The sequence below is a fragment of the Festucalex cinctus genome, chromosome 9, assembly GCF_051991245.1.
Source record: "Festucalex cinctus isolate MCC-2025b chromosome 9, RoL_Fcin_1.0, whole genome shotgun sequence".
Lineage (NCBI taxonomy): Eukaryota > Metazoa > Chordata > Actinopteri > Syngnathiformes > Syngnathidae > Festucalex > Festucalex cinctus.
The window spans coordinates 9110292-9135071 of NC_135419.1; the positions used below are offsets into that span (position 1 = coordinate 9110292).

General features: G+C 38.0%; 2 protein-coding genes across 2 annotated transcripts in view; one reads left to right on the forward strand and one right to left on the reverse strand.

Annotated features, from left to right (window-relative positions):
* pdgfrb (platelet-derived growth factor receptor, beta polypeptide) overlaps window positions 1-12694 on the reverse strand; it is a 33382-nt gene extending 20688 nt beyond the window's left edge. The window contains exons 1-2 of the mRNA XM_077531740.1: window positions 12105-12694; window positions 1238-1298 (exon numbers count right to left, since the gene is read on the reverse strand). Coding sequence (XP_077387866.1) covers window positions 1238-1280 — 43 coding nt within the window. The 5' untranslated portion in view covers window positions 1281-1298; window positions 12105-12694. The remainder of the gene's footprint in view (window positions 1-1237; window positions 1299-12104) is intronic.
* Window positions 12695-17827: 5133 nt separating this feature from the next.
* Window positions 17828-23236, forward strand: cdx1a (caudal type homeobox 1a). The gene is made up of 3 exons (XM_077532704.1): window positions 17828-18167; window positions 22023-22171; window positions 22538-23236. The coding sequence occupies exons 1-3, from the start codon at window positions 17828-17830 to the stop codon at window positions 22739-22741; spliced, it is 693 nt and encodes a 230-aa protein (XP_077388830.1). The 3' UTR covers window positions 22742-23236.
* The last annotated feature ends 1544 nt before the right edge of the window (window positions 23237-24780 follow it).

Consider the following 24780-nt stretch of genomic DNA (forward strand, 5'->3'; position numbering starts at 1 on the left):
ACATTTTGGGAGATTTTTTTTTCTTTTACAAAGCCAAAAATACGTTTTGAAATACAGGTGTACATTTCAAAAGAAAAGAAAAAATCCCACAGAAAACTGAGAAAAAGTATATTGAAAATTAGTGGCCTGCGATTGGCTGGCAACCAGTCCAGGGTGTACCCCGCCTACTGTCCAGAGCCAGCTGAGATAGGCTCCAGCACCCCCCGCGACCCTTGTGAGGAAGAAGCGGTCAAGAAAATGGATGGATGGATGAAAAATTAGTGGCCCCTTCACTAATACAAAAAAATAAAATAAAAATAAAAACAGAAAACATTTTGAGAGATTTTTTTTTTCTTTCTTTTTTAACAAAGCCAAAAAACGTTTTGAAATACAGGGTGTAAATTTGAAAAGAAAAAAAAATTCCACAAAAAAATAAAAAAATATATTGAAAATACGTTTAAAATACTGTAAAGCTGAACGTATGCAAAGATCAACTGTAGTTTTAAGTTGCAATATCACCATTCACCACTAGATGGCAGACATGGTTTAGTTGCACTTGCCTATACATACAACATCCTGACTTGGCCTATTTTATTTTATTTTTTTTCTTAATTTGCGTTTTTTTAATAAAATCCAGGACAGACTATCTCAATAATATTAACATTTTGAGGGGATAAAATTTTTATTTTGTGAAAAAAATTACAAAATGAGTTTTTGTATGCTGATTTGCTGTTCAGCAGTTTTATGCCATCCTTGAATGGAAATTTTTGTGCAAGACATCACTTGGCACCGGGAAAAACTGATCACAGTATGTTGTCTTTTTTTTTTTTTTTTTATGTATTATGAAAAAAAGAAATATGTTCAGAGTAGGTATTTTGTTCATATTTAAAGTGGCATTTTTTGATCCTAGATGGCCATTTACTGATAAAAAAAATTGTGGCTCTCTCCATCATTTACGTTTCCCATCCCTAATCTCGAATGTCACTGTTAGTTGATATTCACTCATACAGTACATTTGTCTGGTTTCATTTGCATTTGTCCTGATTAGAATGACAGGAAGCATATCCCCTTTTACTCTGGGTGAGACTAAATTGCAGTAGTTATATATATATATAATAATAATAATAATAATAATAATAAAAAGAAAAAAAAGAAAAAAATGAAGTTGACTTTTGTATTGTGATAGTGTGATAGTGTTACGCGTCTGTTTGGCTTCCCCTGCGGTCCAGTGACAAAACTTTCATTTTTCTGTTCTCACCTGTGACTGCCAAATGGAGGGTGAAGACGCTCATACTCCTCATAGTGGAGCCGATCACTTTCTGCAAACAAACATATATCATCTTTCAATGCAACACTCTTCAGTATGTTTAAAACAAAAAAGTTTTCCCTCACAAAATATTTATTAAGTCAGTAAAATGACAAAAACAGCAGGAAAATCTGGTTTGTGTTCACCCCAATTAGCATACAACGGTTAACCTCTTTCCACGAGCCTTTGACCTCCTAGCATGATGGATGAATCTTTGCCCTCATGAAATGCATTAGGTTGAGTTAAGTTGGAGTTGTGTGTCAAAGCAATCTGCTTTAAATCAGAGAACAGAGACGACGACGGACAGAACTTCCAAAAATATGTGTTGCCTTGTGCGGATTTGAGGTGTCAGTCTGTCTGTCTGTCTGTCGCTGGTGGTGTTTGATGCCTCACTGCACCAGAACAGAGCGCCAATGTCTGCCTCCTGTCTCTGTGCGGCTCACCGGGGTTGATTGTGACCACCAACAAACGGGTCACTGTGTGCATCTTTGCAACGTGCGCACTGGCAACAATGCTGCATCCAAGCTATTCGAGCGCCACGCTGAGCCATTAATTGGCGAGGCTGTAAACAAAAGAGAAACCGAGGGCATTCGCATCAGCGCTTGACGCAGGAGCGACCTGAAAGGCTTTTTCAGAACAGGACATGGACATCATGTCACAAGCTCAATTCAAGAAATGGACCTTGACTTTTTTGTTTGTTGCGGTGATTCATGATGACCACCATCAAACCCCCAGCTTGGAGTACTCAAGAGTTCCAAAGTGTGAAGTCAGAGCACTGGGAGGGAGGGATGGTGGGGGGAGGTTTGTTGATGTGTTTGGACTCCAGGCCTGCAGAACATAGACGTCTGGAAACAGTTAAGGACGCATCACTGCTAGCATGTACGCAGGAGGGTGGGAACGAGAGAGAGAGGGCGGAAGAGAGAGCCTTGGGAAGAGCAAGGGTGGAGGAGGAAATAAAGAAATCTATCAAAACATCTAATTCACTTGGATGATATGTTTCTAGTGTAATATGATTTAAATTTGGAGAATTTTGCTTGGAAAATGTTTCCACCTTGAAGATTGAAACCAACAACTAATATAGCTAACTTAAAGGGAAAGTCAACCCCATTTTTTTTATTTATTATTTTGACAATAATATGTTCTATGCAGCACCACTAGTCTGGTATTCTGGTTAATATTGCGTTAGTGGAATATGAGTTAAGCAGCAAAATCTACACCAATTTTATCCATCTCAGGGGGCGGCCATTTTGCCACTTGCTGGTTGACTGAAGGTGAGCTGTGATTGGTCGTTGCCTGAGCCCTGAGCAACTGTGATGTCATCTTCATAGCTTCAGTCGACACCAAGTGGCAAAATGGCCACCCCCTGAGTTGGATAAAAACGGCTGGTTTTTGGTTCATAACTCATATTCCAAAAATGTAATATTAATCTGAATGTTAGGTTGAGACTAGTCACATATAACATATTATTGACAAGAAATGTTTAAGGTTGACTACCACTTTAATGCTGAATGATTTATTTGAACAACATATATGGTTAACAAGATCTAATAAGTCCCGATTAAAAGTTGATCTTCCCCAACTTTTAAGGATCATACATGAGCACACATGATGACATTTTCAGTCGACAGCAAGTGACAAAATGTGTTTTTAAAGTTATTAATTGTACATGAGAATTAATGATCAAATTAATTATTGACAAAATATTCACTTCTTACTGCTGAAAATGGATAAATGAGGTAAGTATCCCTTTAAAAGTAGACAAAAAAGCAATCTTGAAGGTCAACATCCCGTTAAAGTTTCAAAGTCAAATTCAGTGTCTCTTTAAACGAGTTGCCTTTGGCACTTCCGCTCCTGAAAATGAAAAGCTCTCGACTTGATCCAAAAACATGACTGGTCCATTTCCTGTCCCGCCTCCTGTTTCTAATAAAAATAGGTGAAAGAGTAACAGAGGGATACTTTTGTTGATAACACGAACATGGCTTGTATGCCAGGGAATGCATTTGCTGTGTTACACAAGCACAGAAACACACACGCACAAATAATACTTCTCCCCCTCTCCCAACTTTTTTGTCACTAGTGTGTGCGGGGCTCACATTCCCGCAGTATTCCTCTAAGAACTTTCCCAGGACCGCTGATACACTTGGGACCCTGCTGGTGCTGATGACGAAAATGGAGGGGTCGCACTCAGCCGCTTTGGGAAGGGAGGAGGCCCAAGAAGGGAGCGCATCCACTGAGGCAGTCGCGCGCTTATGGCTGCTGAGTGGTGACAGCTCCACGTGACAAACAAGCTGAAGGCGAGTGGCAGCAGCAAACCTCAAGGTGATGCCAGTTCTCAGTGAAACGAGACCAACAGTGCGTTGAGGGATTCTGTGTGGCAACAAATATCTTTTTGGAAGTTGTGTCTAGTTGTTCCGACATAGGCGGGGGGCACCCTGAACTGGTTGCCAGCCAATCTCAGGGCACAAATATTATATATGACAATTGTGTGAAATGTGAAATTTAATCAAACTTATTAGAATGTACCTTGCAAAAATCCAGGACAGTCAGTTTATTACATTTCTTGTGCAGTACATTGTTTGAGTATAATTCAGTTGTATTTAACTTTAGTAATATAATTTGCATTAGATCATTTAATGTCATTTAAGTGTAGTTTTTCTTTAATAATACTTGTAATTTTTAGGGCAAATAAAATAGACTTGTAGAGTTAAAAAAAAAAAAAAAAAAAAAATTAGGTGGTACTACATTAAAAGCTTAAACATTTCCACCTAATTTTGTATAGTAAACTAGTAAGCTAGGATTTATTTTCATTATTATTATTATTATTATTATTATTATTATTATTACTATTATTATTATCCATCCATCCATCCATCCATTTTCTTGACCGCTTATTCCTCACAAGGGTCGCGGGGGCTGCTGGCGCCTATCTCAGCTGGCTCTGGGCAGTAGGCGGGGGACACCCTGGACTGGTTGCCAACCAATCGCAGGGCACACAGAGACGAACAACCATCCACACTCACATGCACACCTAGGGACAATTCGGAGCGCCCAATTAACCTGCCATGCATGTCTTTGGAATGTGGGAGGAGACCGGAGTACCCGGAGAAGACCCACGCGGGCACGGGGAGAACATGCAAACTCCACCCAGGAAGGTCCGAGCCTGGACTCGAACCGGAGACTATTATTATTATTATTATTATTATTATTATCATCATTATTATTATTATTAATTTATTTACTTTTTTAAAAAAATTCTGAACTGTGATGATGTATAAAATTTTTAAACATTTGGAAGATAAATAAAAACATTCATGGTGACAATATGATGAATATAGAATAAATATTTGAATTCCAATCTTATTAAGTAGTAGGATGTCAGATTGCAACAGTTTTCTGATGCTTATTTTTGTGTGTGCATTATCGATTTTATTTCGCACACTCATGAACAAAATGAACCAAAATGATCAATTTCAGATTTTTGATTTTTCCCATTCACACTCCCTTTATACCACATTTTTCTTCATTTCTCAGTGCATCTTAATGCTAAAATATAAACAAATGCAGGAGGTTTTATCATTGAAGATGGACAATTTGCTGAAATGATTTATTTGACCTTAATTCAGTGCTTCTCAATTTTTGTTTGTGTTGATGTTTTGCTCCCCCTAACTCTCCACCTCAACTATGAAAAGCATAATTTGTCTATAAAATTATTGTAAGTACACCTCTGCAGAGGAGCTAATGCTACTTGCATACTCTGACAATTTGCATGCCACTGCCACCTACTGTCTTGGATGTGCAATTACACTTTAATCTAGTACGGCAAAAAACCCCAAAACAAATTATGGTGTCAGCCTGAAAAAAACAACAACTTGTATCCCTAATAATCATGGAGGCTTGACAGAATCTGTGTTTATTTAAGCGATGGTACAATAATCACCACGACGGATAAACTGTTATCCGGAAGCGCATGAGCTTTCTCAGAGTTGCTGGGAATTCAGTGACAGAGTGACCCTTCCCGCTCTCCATAAACAACAGCAGCTCCACTCAAAGTGTCACCGGCCGAGGAGGGAGGATGCTAAAACGGACCGCGGCGAGAGGCGAGAGGCCCACGCGGGGCTCATGAGCGTCCCCCAGCGACTTGTAATCCCACCTCTGGCTTCATCTCGACACACTGTAGCTACGTGTTTGATTGAACATCTGGCAATAATGAACAAGCGCGACGAGGTGGGAACCGCTTCCCGAATCATATTTTCCGCCAAATGTTTGCTCGTGTGTGTCCCCGGGGGTTGATATTGCACTTTAAAAATAGAAGGATAAGCTTCACGTCACATACGCTTGCCAGTTTATTAAGTACACTTTCATTAATGGAGCCTAACACAAACATTTGGCAATAAAACCTCCATTGGTGAGTACGAGAATGTTAAGCTTGAATTCAATCTGTTTGGAAGAGTTGATTTATCCTGAGAGGAAAATTTCCAAAAAGGCTTGTGAGCCACAGCTGGAGGTTTCGCGCTTCCTGTCCAGGAATCTCTCCTGACCTTGAGTGGGTGTGAGGCTGTGATGCATCAATGAGACAGCAGACCAACAAGACCGCTAACCAGAAACTTCTGGAGACAACGGGTCGACTACACGCATGTAACGTGTTGACACAAGATGACAACACAACATACAGTACATGGGAAAGACCACATCACGCACACAGATGTTTTATTCACGCAGGAAGTTTCAATCTTGAAAACAAACATCCAACAGCCCAAAGTTAGCAACCCTGCTGAAATATAAGTCAAATCACTATTAAAGAATACAATCACAAGTTATCCCCTTTAAATAAAGTCTGACAAGGTGATTAGATTATTGAATGGTGTTAATTGGCCTGTGCTGTGGGAAAATAATGACCTGGTGTGGTTTTGTCCAAACAGACCTCCATTTTTATCACCCAGCTAAATCCCCCTGAGGCCAACCTTCCGCTCCCCTGGCAGAATGAACACTGAATCATCAGCGTTAAATTTTATGTGACGAGACTCACCGACAAGGCGCATGCAGTATTCTCATATCACAATGCGAGTGATTTCAGTTGATTTCAGTTCAGTTTGAATAAGCTATGAACCTTTTTAACACTTGTTTGGAAGTAAAAAAAAAAAAAAAAAAAAAAAAAAAAAGTATAGCCTGTCAAAGCTTCAAATAAGAGGTCCTATGTTAAAATGTAACTTGACCTATTAAAATATTTTTATCGCTTTTCATTTCAGTAGATGCAGCCTCCTAATGCAGCAAATTCAACAAATGACTTAATTTCTTTATGACCTATAAAATGTCATAATAATTTGCAACAGTGAATTTTAACTACGGATGTTCGATACCAGTATGAGTACTCATACAATACCGATACCGAATTACCGATACCAATAGTATTACTTTTGATACATAAAATCCCCCCAAACCCCCTAAAAAAAAACAATGACAGATAATTTTAAAGAATGATTTATACATCCCAATATAACATTTCTCCTCTAAAAAAAAAAAAAAAAAAAAAAAAAAGTCACACGTAACAATTTCAAAAGGCTGAGTATTGGCCTGATACCGACACTTGGTATCGGTACTCGCTCATCCCTAATTTTAACTTTTAACTCTCTAGCAGTCGATGACATGAATATTTGCACAGAAAAAAATAAATAAATAAATAATAGAATAAAAATAATAAAATAAAAATTGTGTAAAATAAAATGTCAATAATATAAATAATATAATAATAAATAAACAATATAAATAAATAATATAAAATTAAAGTTGAAAAAAAATTGAAAGAAAAAAATCAGAAAAACAAGGAGCATGTTCCATACATCTCAATACAGTATCTATTTTTTTCCTTAAAATTGCATGAAATTAATGGCATTGTTCTATTCTTCTAATTTCTACTTTTGTAAAATGGCCATTATTTCCTGCTGTCGCAAGTACAGATAATTTGAAATAAGGCCTGCCAATAATACCAATACTCACCCATCCTTAATTTAACAAAAACTAGGTTTTTATTTTTAGAAGAAAAGAGACACTGTTATCATTGGGAGGTTATTTAAAAATATTCAAATCAATCTCTAACAATCGATGACATGAAAACTTAGATGTGTGCTATTTGCAAACATTATTTATAAAAATCAGAAAAAAACATCATCAATGATGTGGGAACCTGGTGTAGGGCCCTACTTTTACATTGTATTTTGTATCGTGCAATTTAAGAGGAGCACTGAAGCCTTCGCGGTTGCATGATCAGATTCTAGTTGAATAAAAAAACACTGATCAAAAACAGATAATAAAAAAAATAAATAAAGCTGAGCTCAGCTTCAGGATGGAGTGACTGTGCAACCACCCTGCTCGCATGCTCAGGCAACACATGTTCTGGAAACTGTTTTTGTGGTTTCCTCCATCAAATTGAGCAGTAAACCGTGTTTGTAGTGGCAGTGGAAGAGAATGACAGGTTTGGATGTGGCTGACGTTTGATATGCCATTAATGGATTTAGTTCTTTACTCGTTTTGGTGGGGAAGCTCGCTACACAGGGGGAGGCGCGTGAAGATATTGCAAAGTGAAACATCTGTTGTCACTGTACATGTTCTTGTTCTTCTTAAGCAGTAAATTCTAATGATGTCGCCAACTGGGCCTCTTTTCAAGCAGGCTTTTTTAAAGACAGCAACCAATCCCACCCACGACTGAAAGTATTTCTGTTCATCTGGAGATTGATGGATATCAAATATTGTTGCAATCACCCCACCTTCCTCTTTGACACCGAAGGGTCCGGGTGATCTGCGGAGGAGGCCTACACACACTTGCAGCTCCCTAGGCTCTTACACACCCCTCAAAAAGAAACAAAAAACAGCTGAACACAATTAAAGCCAACTGTCTAAGTCCCACTCTTTTTCCCTCTTAAACAGCACCAGCTTGATAAAAATGGGGGCGACAAGCAAAGTCCTGAGTAAGCGGTTCCACTATTTGTGCACTTTTGGCTAAAATGGAATCAGTTAGATTAACAGTCTTGTAGCTCAGAAGATGGAATACAGATGGGATAGTTTTCACTAAAGTGCAGTGCTGTACAGAATTTTCTTTTTTTTTTAACCACGGAAAAGCAACAGGATGTTTTTTTTTTTTTTTTTTTTGTCCTCCTGTGTCACTGTTTCACAGATTCAGTGCATTTTTGTTGCCGCCAAGACAAACAAACTCAACAAAAAAGAAAGACTCCTGCCAATAGTGACACAGACTAACGCATAATGAAACTATTTTACTTTCTTAAGCAAACGTTCTTTAAAAATAGGTCACCCAATTGGGTAAAAACTATAGTTGGGGGATAATATCAACAAAATCTTGTTTTTTTTCCCCCCTTTTCTTTTACAAGCAGTCCTTTTTTGTTACAGCAATACACCAGAGGGATCTGTGATCTGAGCTGCCAGGATGAGGCAGCCATTTTGTATTCACACAATAGCAGACAGAAAAATAAATGGTGTTATTTCTGAGATATGTAGTACGAAATTGAGAAAGTGTCGTGCTAGCATGTCTTTGGCATTATTATTGTTGTAGAACGACAAGATTGTAACAAGTTTAACCGTGGAGTTTGAAGGACAACATGTAAATTGTCATTGTAATTGACGTAAACTCATATGATTTTTATGACGCTATTAAAATGGGAAGTCAACCCCCCCAAAAAAATCTACACAATAATATGTTCCCTACAGCACCACTAGTCTCAATATGGTATTCTGGTTAATATTACATGAGTGGAATATAAGTTAGGTGGTAAAACCCAGCAGTTTTTATCAATATCAGAAGGCGGCCATTTTGTCACTTGCTGTCGAGTGAAAATTACATCACAGTTGCTCAGGTCTCAGGTAACAACCAATCACAGCTCAGCTCAGCTCCAGAAAACAAAGTGAACTGTGATTGGTCGTTGCCTGAGCCCAGAGCAACTGTGATGTCATCTTCAGTCGACAGCAAGTGGAAAAATGGCCACCTTCTGATATTGATAAAAACGGCTGGATTTTGCTTCATAACTCATATTCCACAAATGTAATATTAATCAGAATGTCAAGTTTAGAGTCATGAGGTCACTTATAACATATTATTATGAAGAAATGTTTAAGACTGACTTCCAGTTTAATGCTTTTATCGCTATGCTGCTATTACTCCTTAATGTTTGTCTTTACTGTTGTAAAGAAGTACAATTCAATGGCCCACCACTACCAGCAAAAGGCTCTATTAACAGAAGGAAATTGAAAAAAAAAAAAAAAAAGTTTTTTCCTGCTATATGTCACCACTTCAGCAAATATTATTAGCTTTTACATGCGAACATGCTGCTGCCTTTGTACTTTCATTATGCATTTCCTTCCAAAAGTCCAGTGTTGTAACTCATAATGAAAGCATTTCCTCCTCGCGGTGTCCTACAGGAGAAGCCGTGGCTCAATGAGGTGCAGCTGCCTTGTCAGCGCTGTGCCAATGTTGTGGGAGGGAAACAAGCAGGACGCCAGATGGCAATAACGCTTAGTGCTCTTCACTGAAGATACCTTTGGAATAAGTCTCTAAGTGCAGCATTAAAGAAGTGGTGACTAATTGAGGCCTTACGAGCCACGTTCAGTTCAAAAGTAGTGATTAATAATGAATCAGCCAATAAATGACCGCCTCAGAACGAGTCACAGAGTGCTGTATTTTGAATATAAATAAAAACAAAATGTAGCTAATATGGATTTTTTTTTTTTTTGCCCACTAGTTTAAGTAGCGTCCAGCTAACAAGGGAATTGTGATCGTCTTCGTGAGCATGACATAACATTTTGTGAGCTGAATCACACTGCTGGTATGTTTTGTACATGGTCGTAATGTGAAGCACATTTTCTCAGAGTGGCTGGCATGTGGCGAGCGCCGAGGGCCAGGAAACAGCTGATGACGAAGGATTAGGCCCGACCCGGTGGAATGGAGCCGACCGCATCAGACGAGCTCCTGCATACCAGGAGTTTGATGCCCACTGAGAAACTTCCGAAAAGGTGAGCACTACAATTCAATTTCACTTGTTTCATGCCTGAATATTGTGGAGAATACAGTGGAACACAAACTGCTGATTCGCACATAAAAATTTCAATGAAAATTATATATAAATGTTCATGAAATGTTCCGAACTATAGAACTATGAATGGTAATAAAAAAATAATGCAAATAATAATATTTGTCTAGAAATGAAGCTCCTCACTTAACTTCGATCTAGTACTGTTATTGCTTATTGCTCTGGCCTAAGCACAAAAGCAAATAACAGACAAGTTTCAGCGAATAACAAAGTACGACAAAAAAAAAAAAGAAAATAATTTTTGCTCATGTCATGTTCTTCAAAACACACTCAAAAAGTCATTTACTGCATGGTGAGCTGATGTTTCAACATGATATTCTGATGTTTCATGTGATATCACGCAAAAGAGTGGTATCACCACAAAAGTGTTGAGCAACTTGTGGTGCCGATCGAAATCCAGAGTTCCAAGCAAACATGGTGACGTGGCATTTAGCTGTTATGCTGCGGGCAAATTGAATAAACTGTCAACAGAAATTAAGTAATTTGTTAAACAATTTAACTCTGTTTTAAAAGCTGATTTTAGAGAGCTACTTGTATTAATTAATTAATTAAATTATTTATTTATTTATTTATTTGTACTTTTTAAAAACATATTTATAAATCCTTAATAATAATAATAATAATAATAATAATAATAATAATAATAATAATAATAATAATAAGAAGAAGAAGAAGAAGAAGAAGAAGAAAAATAATGACCCTTGTGAGGAATAAGTGGTTCAGAAAATGGATGGGTGGATGGATTATTATTATTATTTAAAATGTTGTCAATATGCATTATTTTAGTAATTTTTGTTCAGTTTTCTCAGCTTTGCTCCTAAATGTAAGGTGTTGATCCTGAATATTTTTGCAGAATTCAAAATGAGACGTCAGTGTTATTCTGATATACAGTATGACTGTTGATTGTAAAAGTATGGAATGCATGCAATGATCCGCTAGCTACAAGAAAATGCCACAACCCAAAATATCTAAAGAGCTGTCTCCAATTAACAGCCAGATCTCATCCAAAGGAAATTCCAAAGAGCAGATGCATGCCAGTGTGATGAATCCTCAGCTCCGTATCAAAAAAGGTCATCTGCATCCACAAGATGGATGTGCCGTTTTTTGACCCATGGTCAGGTGCTGAACATGTGTCGGGTGAAGAAAATATGAATGCCGCGTACGTCCTGGCCCATTAAACAGCTCATATTTCCATAGTGTTACTCCCTTCAAATGGTAAAAGCTTCTTTTGTGATAAACACAGAGCAGAGATGTTATCAAGGATGCCAGGTTGGATCTCATCTTTCCTTAAGCTGTTTGGGCCAAGGCAGCCATTGATGCACAAAACGGTGAGGATTGTCAGTTCACTCGGGGCGGCTGAGGAGTGTTTGCGCAAACAAACGCTTTAGAAAGAAGACACAAAAAGTGCAATGATGCCCGGTGTTGTCCGACCACAGGGCGCCTTGTGAAACGAGTGCTCTCAGCGAGAAGATCAACATTGTAAAAAGGTTCGGTGCGAAAAGGGGGCGTCTATGCAAAGAGACGCAAGTCATCAACATGTTGATGTTTGAACAGGTTGCATTGGAAGTCTGTTGTGTGCGCATTCACAAACATGCGGGCAACAAATACCACTGGTCACGAATACTACAGGAGTTTTGACTTGCCTAAAGTTTGTCGTCAAAGGTCAAACACATTTGTAAGGTGTCACTTACAATAAGCAGACAACATACACGATGACAAGCACTTACCTTCCGGAAGATCTCGAAAACCGGGACGAGCCTCCGCTCTTGCTCGTCTTCTCTAAGTATCCAGACGTGGTCTCCTCCGTCTCCTCCTCTCGAAATGAGAGTAGAGACTTCCAGCTGCTCCTCTCTACAGGGGCTTCTCCTTTAGATGTAGAGATGTCTCAGATGTTCAGAGTCCGACTCTGAGGGGGCTGTGAGGTTAATCTGCGCTGTCCCGGGAGCCTCTTGGAGGATGGATGCCTCAGAAGCGGGCTGTTTGGATAGTCAAATCACAGCACCGCGTGGGGAGGGGGGGGACTCCTCTGTCTCAAAGAGTTCTGCTAAAAAAAAAAAAAGAAGTTCTCAATGGAGACACACATATACACTCTATTTCCCAGACACGTTCACACGAGAGGGGAGAGTGTCAGTGGTCCGGACCTGCTGGAGCTCGAGGAGGCAGGGGAGGAGGGGGAGGGAGGGAGCTGGGAGAGGGGAGGGGAACTAAAAGCAAGAGAGGGAAGTTTTAAAAAGTAAAAGAAGCAAAGTAATGGAGGACTGGAAGAAAAAAAAACGGACTGGATTGTGTGTAAGCGGTCGGCGGTCATTTGCTTTGAATGACGAGAAGCTTGGAGGTGAAGTGAGACAGTCTGAGTTGGCAGCAACAATCTGGACCGCATCAAGCCCTCCATAAAACAACAAACACAATGAAAAGGAGAGAGAAAGAAGAGGAGAGAAAGAGGTCCAGGCAGGGAGAGGGGGGGGAGGGAAAAAAAAAAAAAGGGTTTTGGCAGCGTTGGTGGTGGCCTGCTTGGGAAACAAACATGGATCATGTCTCGGTTTCACAGGAAAATAAGCTCTTCCACTTTCAAAACAACACCGTTCAAATCAGGTGTCTTTTCCTACGCACGGTGAATGTAGCAAGTCGAGCTAATAAATGGCAGGTTTTTTAAATATAAATAAAAGAAAGTAATAACTTCGTTTTCTAGAATTTCTAGTAAATACCTGTTTCATCATCATCTTAATGTCACAAAGCTTTCTTGGCAAACTTTCGAGGTGATGTCACATCAAATCGGCGTCTGCGGTTCTCAAGAATCAGAAACTTGTTTGTTCTGACATATTCAAAAGATGATCGTCAGGACTCAGAGAAGGGAAACATAAATCTTGCATTTCTAAACAATGTCCCGAACAGACCAAAGCCACAAAAAGACGAAACAGAGCTCAAGTCCTGAATCTTAGATGAACCCTCTGAAATGAGGTTGTTTACTTTGTGGTCCCAAGAAGACGATTGTATACTTCTCTGTAAGGCACCCTGATCGTGTACTTAGTTATCACAGTTTGATGACTGATGGTACCAAAAGTGAAGCGCCCATATGAATACCTATCGACTGTTCATTGAGCCAAGAGACAGCTATAGCCTGGTTTCCATTGCCACATAGGTGGGGCTGCCCAAACCATGTTTTTTCCAAGAATTGACCAGGCTTTCAATTGTCTGTCTTACCATTTATCCCACATGGCACAGCCTGTGCACTGCACACAACAGGCAGAAATTCCTGCAGCTCTTTTACTGTTGCTTCCCTTCTTTTCTTTTCATGAATTTGGGAGGCATGTCCAAATCTAAATGAGGCTCCTGGAACATTTAGACTACAACGTACACAAAATACTGGAAGTTCTTTTGCCTGGCTGATCAATTTTAACAGTATAAAAAGGTGAATACAATACAAAGAAATATTTTAAACTGTTAATTAGAGTCATTGTTCGTATTTGAGGTTCACTGCAGTTTGTTAATTGAACACAGCCAAAACTCTTACCACCTAAAATAATTCAGTTTGAGCAAAAGATTCATAGACCTTGACACAAAACCGACAAATATATATTTAACAACATAATGATCAGTGCTGAGTTGCCCTTGAGCAAAATATACAATATAGAGACCATTAAAGTCTTTCACATCACTAAGACCTGACATTTTAAATCTGTTTGGGGACATTTTCAGTCCACCTCAAACACACATTAAATATCTTTCCTCTTGTCTGTCTTTTTCTCTTTCAATAACAGACTTGTGGCTGACTGAAGTTTGCAGTTTGTCGTAGTCTTTTTTTGTAATGGCAGGGGTGAGAACAGAAAGAGGCTAAATTGGACAGAACCCATGTTGTCCTCTAATTGTGAGAGCAATTCTGTAGTCCCTGGAGGGATTAACAGAGAGTGTACAGAAACCCCCTTCATTACATAGGAGGGTAACAAGACATCACTCCCACCATAACCATTTCTGGATCTATACGTAATTGGCAAAAAGCCAATTAGATAACATTTTACAATTTAGAAAGTTTTTGCATCCTTTGATTTTCCTGTACGCTGCCCTCAATCAGAGAATTTTGGACAGCAATGTTTTGAATGAACAAAAATGTGATGAGAGAATTCAGTGGAATAACATCGCAAAGCACGTTAAAAATTGGTCGAAAAACATTCGTTGTTCAGGGCTAACCGACCAATTTGAGTGTTTTCTCTCACTGATTGACTGTGCTTGCTGGTTGTGATTTCATTTGAAACCAGAAATAATATCCCATGTCAAACGATCTGCCTGTGTTCAACACTCCCAGAGGTCCTCGAGGGCCCCCGGATTCTCAGGAGGGGGCAAGAATCAAGCAGGCGATACTGCAAACAAGGTATGAAACTTAAAATGAACCCCAACGTGTACCTCTGGTGCATGGGGTAGTATTTATAATTTAGAATTTAGCAATAATTCTAGTTAGTTTTAGTTAATTTTATAAACCTAAATTGCAGTTAGTTATTTTTCTTTAAAATAAAAACATAATTATATTTTGTTAATGAAATGATTATTCAACTTGTTTTTTTTTTTTTTTTTTCAATATAATAACATCACATGACACTGGAAACGTTCAAAGTTCAGTTGCTTTTTCACACCAGACTGTACAAGTAATGAAGATTTAATATTTTGGGGGGAAATACAACAACCTAACGATTGAAAATATTGTCACATAATGCCAATATGTAGTGTTAATTGTTAATGGGGAAATTTGAGGACGAATAACAAACCTGCAACAAAAATCAAAGACAATAGAATAAAATATGCTGCTGCACCTTCCTTCCGCCTCTGTCTCCATCTTGCCTTTTTTGACACAACTATCAAATGTGGAGAAAGAAATCAATAAACATGCACTGCATGTACTGATATATACATTATAATATACATTACAATCCGAGGCAGTGCCCTGTAATGGACATTAAGTGTTTAATGTCTACCGGCCCTCGTTGGACTGCAAGGGGAAAAGGTGAGGCTGGAGGATGGCAGCGGATGTTTCTTGTCAACTCCAGCTGCTCTCTAACATATGTAAGCTCTTAGGTTTAGTGAAAAAAAGCACACAAACCTCTTATTAGTTCCCCTTCTGAGCACTTGAACCGACCTAGAAACAAAAGGGTGGGAACGCTGTTTATGTTGAATGCATACACGTAGAATTCCTTGTCACAAAGCCCATTTTAGGATAAATATTGAATATTTAGAGACACAGAAAAAAAGTTTGGGGCTCATTCTCGCAGCAAAGCAGGATTGGATAATACTGTAAAAGTATTTACAGTGCTGAAGGGGTACGCTCGGGCAGCTGTCATGTGCGTTCATGTATATGTTCCTTTATTTTTAGAAAGGTTGTGTTTATTTAACAGCTGCGTGATGTAACCTCGTAGTTCGGCTCTTTTGGGGATACAATATGTTTATGTTGCTTTAACAGCCATTTAGCACTGAACTGCCATTAACACAAGCCGTCTTCCGCCTGCTGTTAAAGATGATCGTAAGTGTTTTGACCACATTATGAATATTGAATGAATGTTTGGTAGCTGTAGATGGTTCTATAGATTAATATAAAAAGTGACATAATAGTTGTGGAAGAGTACCAAAGGGGTATTTGTGTTCAAATAATTGGGACCGGTAGTTTTGGTGACTAAAAAAGGCCTGTGATTGTTCAGCTGGTTTTATCGTGTATTTTGCTGCCCTCTTCTGGTGAAAACCTTCGGGAAAAACATTATTTTCCTTTTTTTTTTTTTTTTTTTTTTTTTGCGTTTACATGTGCCTATTTACTAACGATGAATAGTTTCAGATGGGGGTTATGTTAATATCACTTTAGACCTCCTCTTTGATCTAAATGGAAATTTTAGGGTAATTTCAGATTAATTTAATCAAGATTCTAAAAAATAAAATATTTTATATTTCGCCCTGACATGGTTGAACAGTAGCTCTGCTTAATTGCTCAGTGTTTATATCTTATGTATAGGTCAGAGTTGTTATATTATGCATACAAACAACAGTTTATGATCACGACACTTTAACTATAGCCACAATAAAACACTGCTCAGGGTAACTATCAGCAACAAGAACTATACGGCGGTGCAATTACAGGGGGCTGTAATTTTACTTTCACTCTTTGCAGACCTTTTGCCCCCTTCGACTTGTATCAAACTTTAATTACTTCCTTCATGTCAGGAACAAATCACACTTCTTGACTGAGTTATATGATGAAGTTGAAGGTTCAAAAGCTCCGATACAAAATCGATATAAAAAAAAAAAGTGTGCTTTTACACAAAGCTAATAATTTACAACTTCAAAATTATTATTATTTTTTTAAATACATCATTAAATTCTTTATAATCACATACCAATAAAATCAAATTATTATTATTTTTATTGTATAGGACTGTCTCAGAAAATTAGAATATTGTGATAGTCCATTATTTTCTGTAATGCAATTAAACAAGCAAAAATGCCACACATTCTGGATTCATTACAAATCAATTGAAATATTGCAAGCCATTTATTATTTTAATATTTCTGATTATGGCTTTCAGTTTAAGAAAACTCAAAATATCCTATCTCAAAATATTTGAATATTTCCTGAGAACAAGAAAAAAAAAGCCATAATCAGCAATATTAAAACAATAAAAGGCTTGCAATATTTCAGTTGATTTTTAATGAATCCAGAATGTATGGCATTTTTGCTTATTTAATTGCATTATAGAAAATAATGGACTTTATCACAGTATTCAAATTTTTTTAAACAGTCCTGTAGTTACATGCTATCTTCAGTCAATATAAAAAGTCTACACACCCCTGTTCAAATGCTAGGTTTATGTAAAAAGGAGATCAATAAATACATTTCAAAACTTTTTCCGCCATTATTGTAGTGTAAGACTGTAAGATTTTGAAAATATGTCAACACTGGAATGGTTGCACAAGTGTGCACACCCTCATAACTGGGATGTGGTTGTGTTCAGCATTAATCAGTCACATTCAAATTCATGTTAAATGGAAGTTAGCAAACACCTGCCGTCAATTAAATTGTTTCTGAGTAAAGCACACACTTTAGCAGCTCTCAGTACAATGCAGTGTAGTTCTCAATTAAACTACAACAGCAAAAAAAAAAAAAAAAAAAAAAAATGCTCCTGTTTGGATCTCAGAGTAAGGTCAGGTCAATGCACTCGCGTCGCTTACAAGAGGAGGCCAGGTGAGTTTCAGGTAAGGCGTGACGTCATCATGGTACTTTTGAACCCCTCGGCTGTAAATCTATAAAGGTGTGTACTTGCTGCTCAGGTAGCCGGTCGTCGTATGTGTATGCGTGCTCATGTGAGTGTGGAGTTTGAGTGGAGGGAAAACAAGCGGCATCGAAGTTGCTGGGAATAAACATCTAAAATGTTTCGGGAGGTTTGAGAGGTTTACCTGAGAGAGGCTGCTGGTCGCCAGCATGTACCCGAACTCCCAGCCGGCCAGACTCCCGGCCCAGACGCTGCCGATCAACAGTCAGTACATCGCGCCCGCCTATGACTTCCCCACTTACCATCACATGTCGGGAGTCGCCGACCCATCGGCATGCAGCTGGAATCCCGTTTACCGCGAGGAATACCCCTTCAGCTTCACGGGTTCGAACCCTGGTGCGGGGCAGGTGAACTTCAGCTCGGCGGAACTGAACGGCGTGCCCACTGCCCCTGGAGGAGGAGGCCTCAACCCCTACAACCTTTTCTCCAATCAGGACCCCTTTTGTCGGAGGAGACCTCATGAGCCCGTCAAGGTCCCGGCACCTGCAGGTTTGGCTGCTTTATCATGAGACGTGAAAGTTAATGTTTTCCTTGAGCTTTTATTTATTTAGGTAGTGACAATGAGTGGTTTTAAAATAGGATAAATATTTACATACTATCGGGACCACAAGAGGCTCTCTCATTCAGTCATAAAGTGATGATGTGGAGTGCTATGGGAATTTGTCCAATTGCATTTAATTCGTCTGAAAAATTATTTATTCACGACAACAAAAATATTATCTTTGTTCATGTATCTGAATCAGCAAAAACAACATTGTCTTCTATTAGGTGGCAATTGAATAATATGTGATATGTGAGCTAACAAAAGTTGCAAGATGGATCAACATTGTTCACATTTATCACAGTCCAATGAGTCACAATTGGCTATACTGGACTGATGGGACTACAAGCAAGACGTGTATGTTGCATTTTTTTTTTTTTTAAACAATCTCCAAATGATTAATACCATACCATATTCCGGTGTGTGCAATATGTGAGGTGGCACACAGCAGCATTTCTGAAGTTTAAAAAAAAAAAAAAAAAAACTACATGAAATGGCTTTCTATCATTACACAGTCAAACTGTATTGTGGTATTTATGTGAGGAATTTTGTGCCCGTTGTGGAATTGCTTACAAGGTAGGACCACCACGGTTCATAGCCCTGTCAGTTTTGAAGACAAAAAAGATTTTGCACATTCCAAAATATCCTGCTAGCTTACAGCATTCTAGGTGTATATATAATTTGTAATTGTAATTAATCGCATGACTTTAGTAGTTAACTCACATTTAATTGCACACTTTATATCTGTTCTAAATGTACTATAAAATGTACAATAAATGTTCTCATACTCTTGATAATATAAAATTGGGAAAAAAAATGTTTAATAGAAATATGGCTGCATCTTTTAGTCATTGATACAGTAATTTCATAATAATTCATAAAATTGAGTTAAAATTAATAAGATGAACTGTACTGTAAAATATGAGTGTGATATTGATTTGTGTTTAGATCAGTTTTCTGGCACTAGATGGCATAATTGCATTTGTAAGACGGTGGTGACAGCTCAGTGAATTTTTCTTTATATATTAAGCGCTATCTAATCTGTAACATGAAGTAACTTGTGAAATTCTGCACATTCTTGAAATTGTAAAATACAACTTAACCCCAGTCTCCACAAATATATGGATTATTATTACATTTATTAATGTTAAATTTTTACACGGACGTGTCTGATGCATTGCGACTGGAATTTCCCCAGTACAGGCTTACCAAGTGCGTAAAAAAAATAAAAAATAAAAAAAATAGTGGCATTAAAGGAACTTGAAGGAAATTAACTCTTAACTTAATTTGACTGTATTGAAAAATAAATAGTTTTGAACATGGACAAATAATGAAAATATCAGAATAGTCATTTTAACCCACACAACAACATTCAAATAATAGAAATTCATATTCACACATGTATGCAAGGTCGACGAGGCAAGACAGTCTCCAATTGCTTACCTCACATGTGCAGCCGACTCCGTGCAAGTTAATCTCATACACGGACCCCAAAGAGTCCAATTTCTGCGTCCACAATGTCAATCACGGTGTGTTATTAAAGTGAATGAGAGGAGCCGCTTCGATTGGCCTGGAGTCGGCTGCATTCCATCACACAAAGATGCAAGCACCGTTTTGAATCGGGTGTATATTATTTTACAAGACTGTCACGAAGTATCAGTAAAGATGTATTTTTAATAACATCACTATTGATAGTTTACCTTTCACTTTTTGACTCTTGACATCAATAGATATCCTGTACTAAATGTTGCTGTCTGCACCTGGCCAATGTGAAGCACACTGTCTGTGAAAAGTGCTATAATAATACAAATTACTCACTTATTTGCTCAAGGCTTGAGGCTGGGACATTATTTTCAATCTACTTCCCATGACAAGCCAACCACCAATGCTTGTTCTCATGCACGTCAACAATTTCAACACTCACAGGCAGAGTTAAGTCAGAGTGATTGCACACACACACATCCATCATGCTTTCGGCCTCTCCCTTCCGTAAGCTTGTGTGGGATGTCAATGCAAAGCTAACAAAACTGGCGCTGGAGGCTGCTGGAGGGTCGTTCCCCACCCTCTCTGTCCACCGGGGGCGAGCGCAAGGGTGACAACCAGGCGAGATAATGCGGCTTAGAGGGGCCGCAGTGTGCAGACCTCCTGGGCCTCCCTCACGTCTGCGTGTACCCGTTTGCTCTACTTTGATCGATGTCGTCACGCAGGCAAGATTTCCCGATCAATAACTGACTCACCCATTTCTGTGAATGTGCGTGTCAATGAATAGCTGCCTGTGTAAACAAGTATGTAACGGGCTCATGTTGATAAGGAAAAGCCCCGCTGCAATACACTGGAGAGTCTTTCCATGAGATAAAGTTAAGTTTGACTAATAGAACTGATGAGTCTAGAAGTGGCGCCTGAACTTGAACGTGGCACCAGACAAAAAACTCAAAATGTCAAAACAGTCGTCTACTTGCCTACTCGTGTGACTCACTGCAGTCATATAAGGAGTCTTGTCAGGGCGTCTGTTTGTCTTTCATAATTCTTTAGACAAGAGTGTAAATACTGAAATTATTGTGTAGAAATAAATAAACTTGTCACATGTGTATGTCTTTCACGCACAAAATATTTTTAAGAACCTGGCTTTGATATTTAATACAGAGTAGTGATTAAATTGAAATGTTGAGCGTAAATAAACACGTCTCATAATACTTTTGAGGACTGTTTTTGGAGTTCACTGAACCCCCACTATAATCAGGGTATTAGACCATGAAACCTAATGGATGCCAGGGATGTATTAGTTTTAATTTTCTTTTCTTTTTAATTCCATTAGTTTTCATTCATTTTTAGGTTAGTTTGTTATTTTTTATGTTTTCATTAATTATTCTTTATAGGTACGTTTTTATTAGTTTTAGTATTAGTTTTAGGTTTTGTTTTGTTTTTTAAAGATGATTTTTCACCTGCAAGATAATAATAATAATAATAATAATAATAATAATAATAATAATAATAATAATAATAATAATAATAATAATAAAACTGACTTAAGTGTTCTGTAATAATGTAAACTAGAATTCTCTAACATCTATTTGACCTTCCTTCGTCTATTTGGATGCAGTATATAGTAATATCCATCGATACATGTTCTTAACCGCTTTTCCTCCAAATGAATATATTTGAGATGAATCCCTCGTGTATGATAATATTTGACAAAGACGAAAATGATGGATATTTTCGCTATAAATAAATTCTTACTTTGTTTTATTGACGCAAGGTGTAGTTTCAGTCAGTTTTGATTTGTATTTTCTTTTGTTAATTATTTTTTTTTTCCAATTTTAATTTTAGTTATTTCATTAGTTTGTGCTAATTAAAAACCTTGATTGATGCAAATTCAAGAAGCTTTTTATAATTTCCTATAAATTGCACTAAATGGTGGCAAAGCACTTTTTTTCCCATTAGACAAGACCATGGCCTACATGAAGTGTTTCTGGGCCCATGTGACACAAATGATTGCTCACAAATTCTACCTAGCAACAGGTGATGGCAAGTGATTAGTGGAGTTGTTACCCCCATTATCAATCCATCCATTTTCCTAACCACTTAAACTTATTTTATAATTAATACAAGAGTAGTATATTTGTTGATTTATAATCAAAACTAATACATGAAAAACAGTACAATCCTGTTTTTCAAGTTATTGTTACGCTGATGCTATTGATGTGAGTGTCAAAAATCATAGGCCTGGTAAATGTGACGTAACTGGGAAAAAAAAATACAGTTTGTATTATAGTGACTAATTGGACCTGTTTTATATGTTTTAGGAGGAAAGACTCGCACAAAGGAAAAGTACAGGGTGGTGTACACGGACCACCAGCGCCAGGAGCTGGAGAACGAGTTTCAGTACAACCGCTACATCACAATGAGGCGCAAATCTGAACTCTCCTTGGCACTGAACCTTTCCGAAAGACAGGTGAGAGCCGTTGTTGGAATTTGTCCGAGGATGGGATTCTACAGGTTGATGCTTTACAATGGAAGAAACAACTGAAGATGGCTGTCTGATATTTGAATTTGGAATTTATTTGTTTGCAATGTCAGTCCAAAATAGATCATTGGTAGAGCCGAACCGTTATACTTTTTTTTTTTTTTTTTAATCTACTTCAATTAGATTTGTTCACTTGCTAAACACTTTGACTTGCAGTGTGCACTATAACAACTTCATAAAATTCTCACAAACAAGTGTAAAGATGGAAATGAGGCATCTAACCCTAAATTGCAGCTGGATGGAAAGGCGACAGCATTCACTTTTGTCTGTTCACATCTTTGCTATCTTTACCAGGTGAAGATCTGGTTTCAGAACAGACGCGCCAAAGAAAGGAAGATAAACAGGAAGAAGCTGCAAGATTCCCAGCAACCCTCCACGTCCACCTCCACCCCACCTGTGCCCACTGGGTCCAGTGACGGCCACAACGCACCAAGCCCTGGCAGCAGCAACATTCTGTCCAACACCATATCAGAAGAATACAAGATGGAGTACATCTGACTGGGAAGTTTGTTTGTTTTTTTCAATGATAAACTGTGAGCCATTCCCAAAAAAGGGCATTAGCTTGAAATGAACTATTTTTTGACAACTTTAATCTGTGAATGTGGATCGCGCCACAGTTAAGACTGAGAATTAATAGACGCAAATGTTAAAATTGTGTTTGACGCTGTTGGAATTTGGTCATCAGTTCAAATATTGCAGTAAAGACTTTCTTCTGTTTACTATGCTTTCAATATGTAACATAATGTGAATTGCACTTGAGCACATCTGGGGATTGTAAAATGTGAAACCAGACTTGGCAGTTATTTTGAGGCATTTAAAATAATATTTTTATATTTTCGAAACAAGAAGAAAGAACAGAGAATATTCTGTTTGTCATGGCTTTCACATCCATATTGATGCAGAAAATATCGACTCAGTCGGTTGAGAAAAACAACTGTGTCGTAGTATTGCACGACATTAAATTTGAATATACTACAAATGTCAAAAGTTTGGTCTCGTGGAGAATGTGTATCAACTTGTTTTGAAAGGAAAAATATTGTGAAAGCAATCGGCCGCAAAACACCTGATGAAGAGTGAACTGTTGTGTTAACAGAAGTATTAGACAGACAGACAGACAGCCACATCCTGACAAGCGCTCACAGATTGCTGGACATGTGACTCATGAGCAAGCAGCCTTTACACCTCCACAGACTCAAACACACACACGTTTGTCTTTGTATCGTAATGGGGACATAATGCATTTCCTAGCCCCTTACCTTAACCTTAACCAAAACCCAATTCAAACCAAAACTCTAAAACCAAGTCTTGACCCTCAAAAAGAGGTCTGAACTTGTGGGGACCACCAAAATGTCCCCACAAGATCAAGTTGGTCCCCACAATGGTAGTTAGACCAGGAAAAAGGTATGGGCCCCATAATGTAGCAAAAACAAAGGCACTATATCATATAAAAAGTAACTCGTCACCCTCTTAAAATAATTGCCTGTCATTTATTTGCAAAAAAATATATTTTTTTTCCCTCACTATATAATCTCTTCGTGATGCAAATGGTTCATTTTTTTGTGTTTCCTAAAAAATATGAAAAATGACTTAGGCGATTATCTTAAGGCGGTGTCGAACTGCAAGATTTACTGTAAAACTCGAAAATAAGTTGCCGCCATTATTGCTTCTCCTTTTTTGTTCCCGCATTTTTAAGTACTGTACAAGTAAAACAGCCGCAGGCTTCTTCTTTTGCTTTAAAAAGAGGAAGAGTTTCAAAAGTTGAACATTTATATGCTCACATTGGTCAAAAGACCATCTTGCTGTTGGAGAGTCTTGTTTAAAAAAAAAAAAAAAAAAAAAAAAGTGTTTACCTGTTGAAGTGATTCCCTTTTCCTAATAAAACATGTTTGGCTGAGCAGCATAAAAGATTGTTTGTTTTGAGTTCTTCAGCATTATCCATGTGTTTTCTACTTGTATGTTTCTTATCCCATTACTTATTTCAGTTTATTTCAGTTGTATTCACAAGGTGTTGTACATGTACCACTAGTGGTCATCGGGCACACTCAAGATGTATGCAAAAGAATGTTAAATGTTCAAATGGATCATAAGAGAGGCTTGAACTTGTTTCAACCCAGATTAGCACATACTGTATATGAAGTGTAAAGTAAGTGAAACATTTTATTTACGATATGTTCTACGCGCCTCACTAGTCAAAAAACATCATTCTCATTAATATTGTGTTTACAGAATATAATTTAAGCAGAAAAATCAACCTATATTTTTCCAACTCAGGTTGGCGGCCGTTTTGCCACTTGCTGTCAACCTAAAATGACATCACAGTGTCAAAGGTCTCAGCTCCTGAACGTCACATGACCAAACCCAGACAACAGGTGAGCTGTGATTGGTCATTACCTCAGTTCTGAGCAACTGTGATGTCATCTTCCATCGACATCAAGTGGCAAAATGGCCGCCCCCTAAAATGGATTAAAAACGGGTGCATTTTGTTGCTTAATTCCATCCATCCATCCATCCATCCATCCATCCATCCATCCATCCAT

Coding starts and splice junctions, on each gene's coding strand:
- cdx1a (XM_077532704.1), top strand. CDS start 17,828: ATGTACCCGAACTCCCAGCCGGCCAGACTCCCGGCCCAGACGCTGCCG. Junction 18,168..22,022: donor CAAGGTCCCGGCACCTGCAG/GTTTGGCTGCTT, acceptor TATATGTTTTAG/GAGGAAAGACTCGCACAAAG. Junction 22,172..22,537: donor TGAACCTTTCCGAAAGACAG/GTGAGAGCCGTT, acceptor TATCTTTACCAG/GTGAAGATCTGGTTTCAGAA.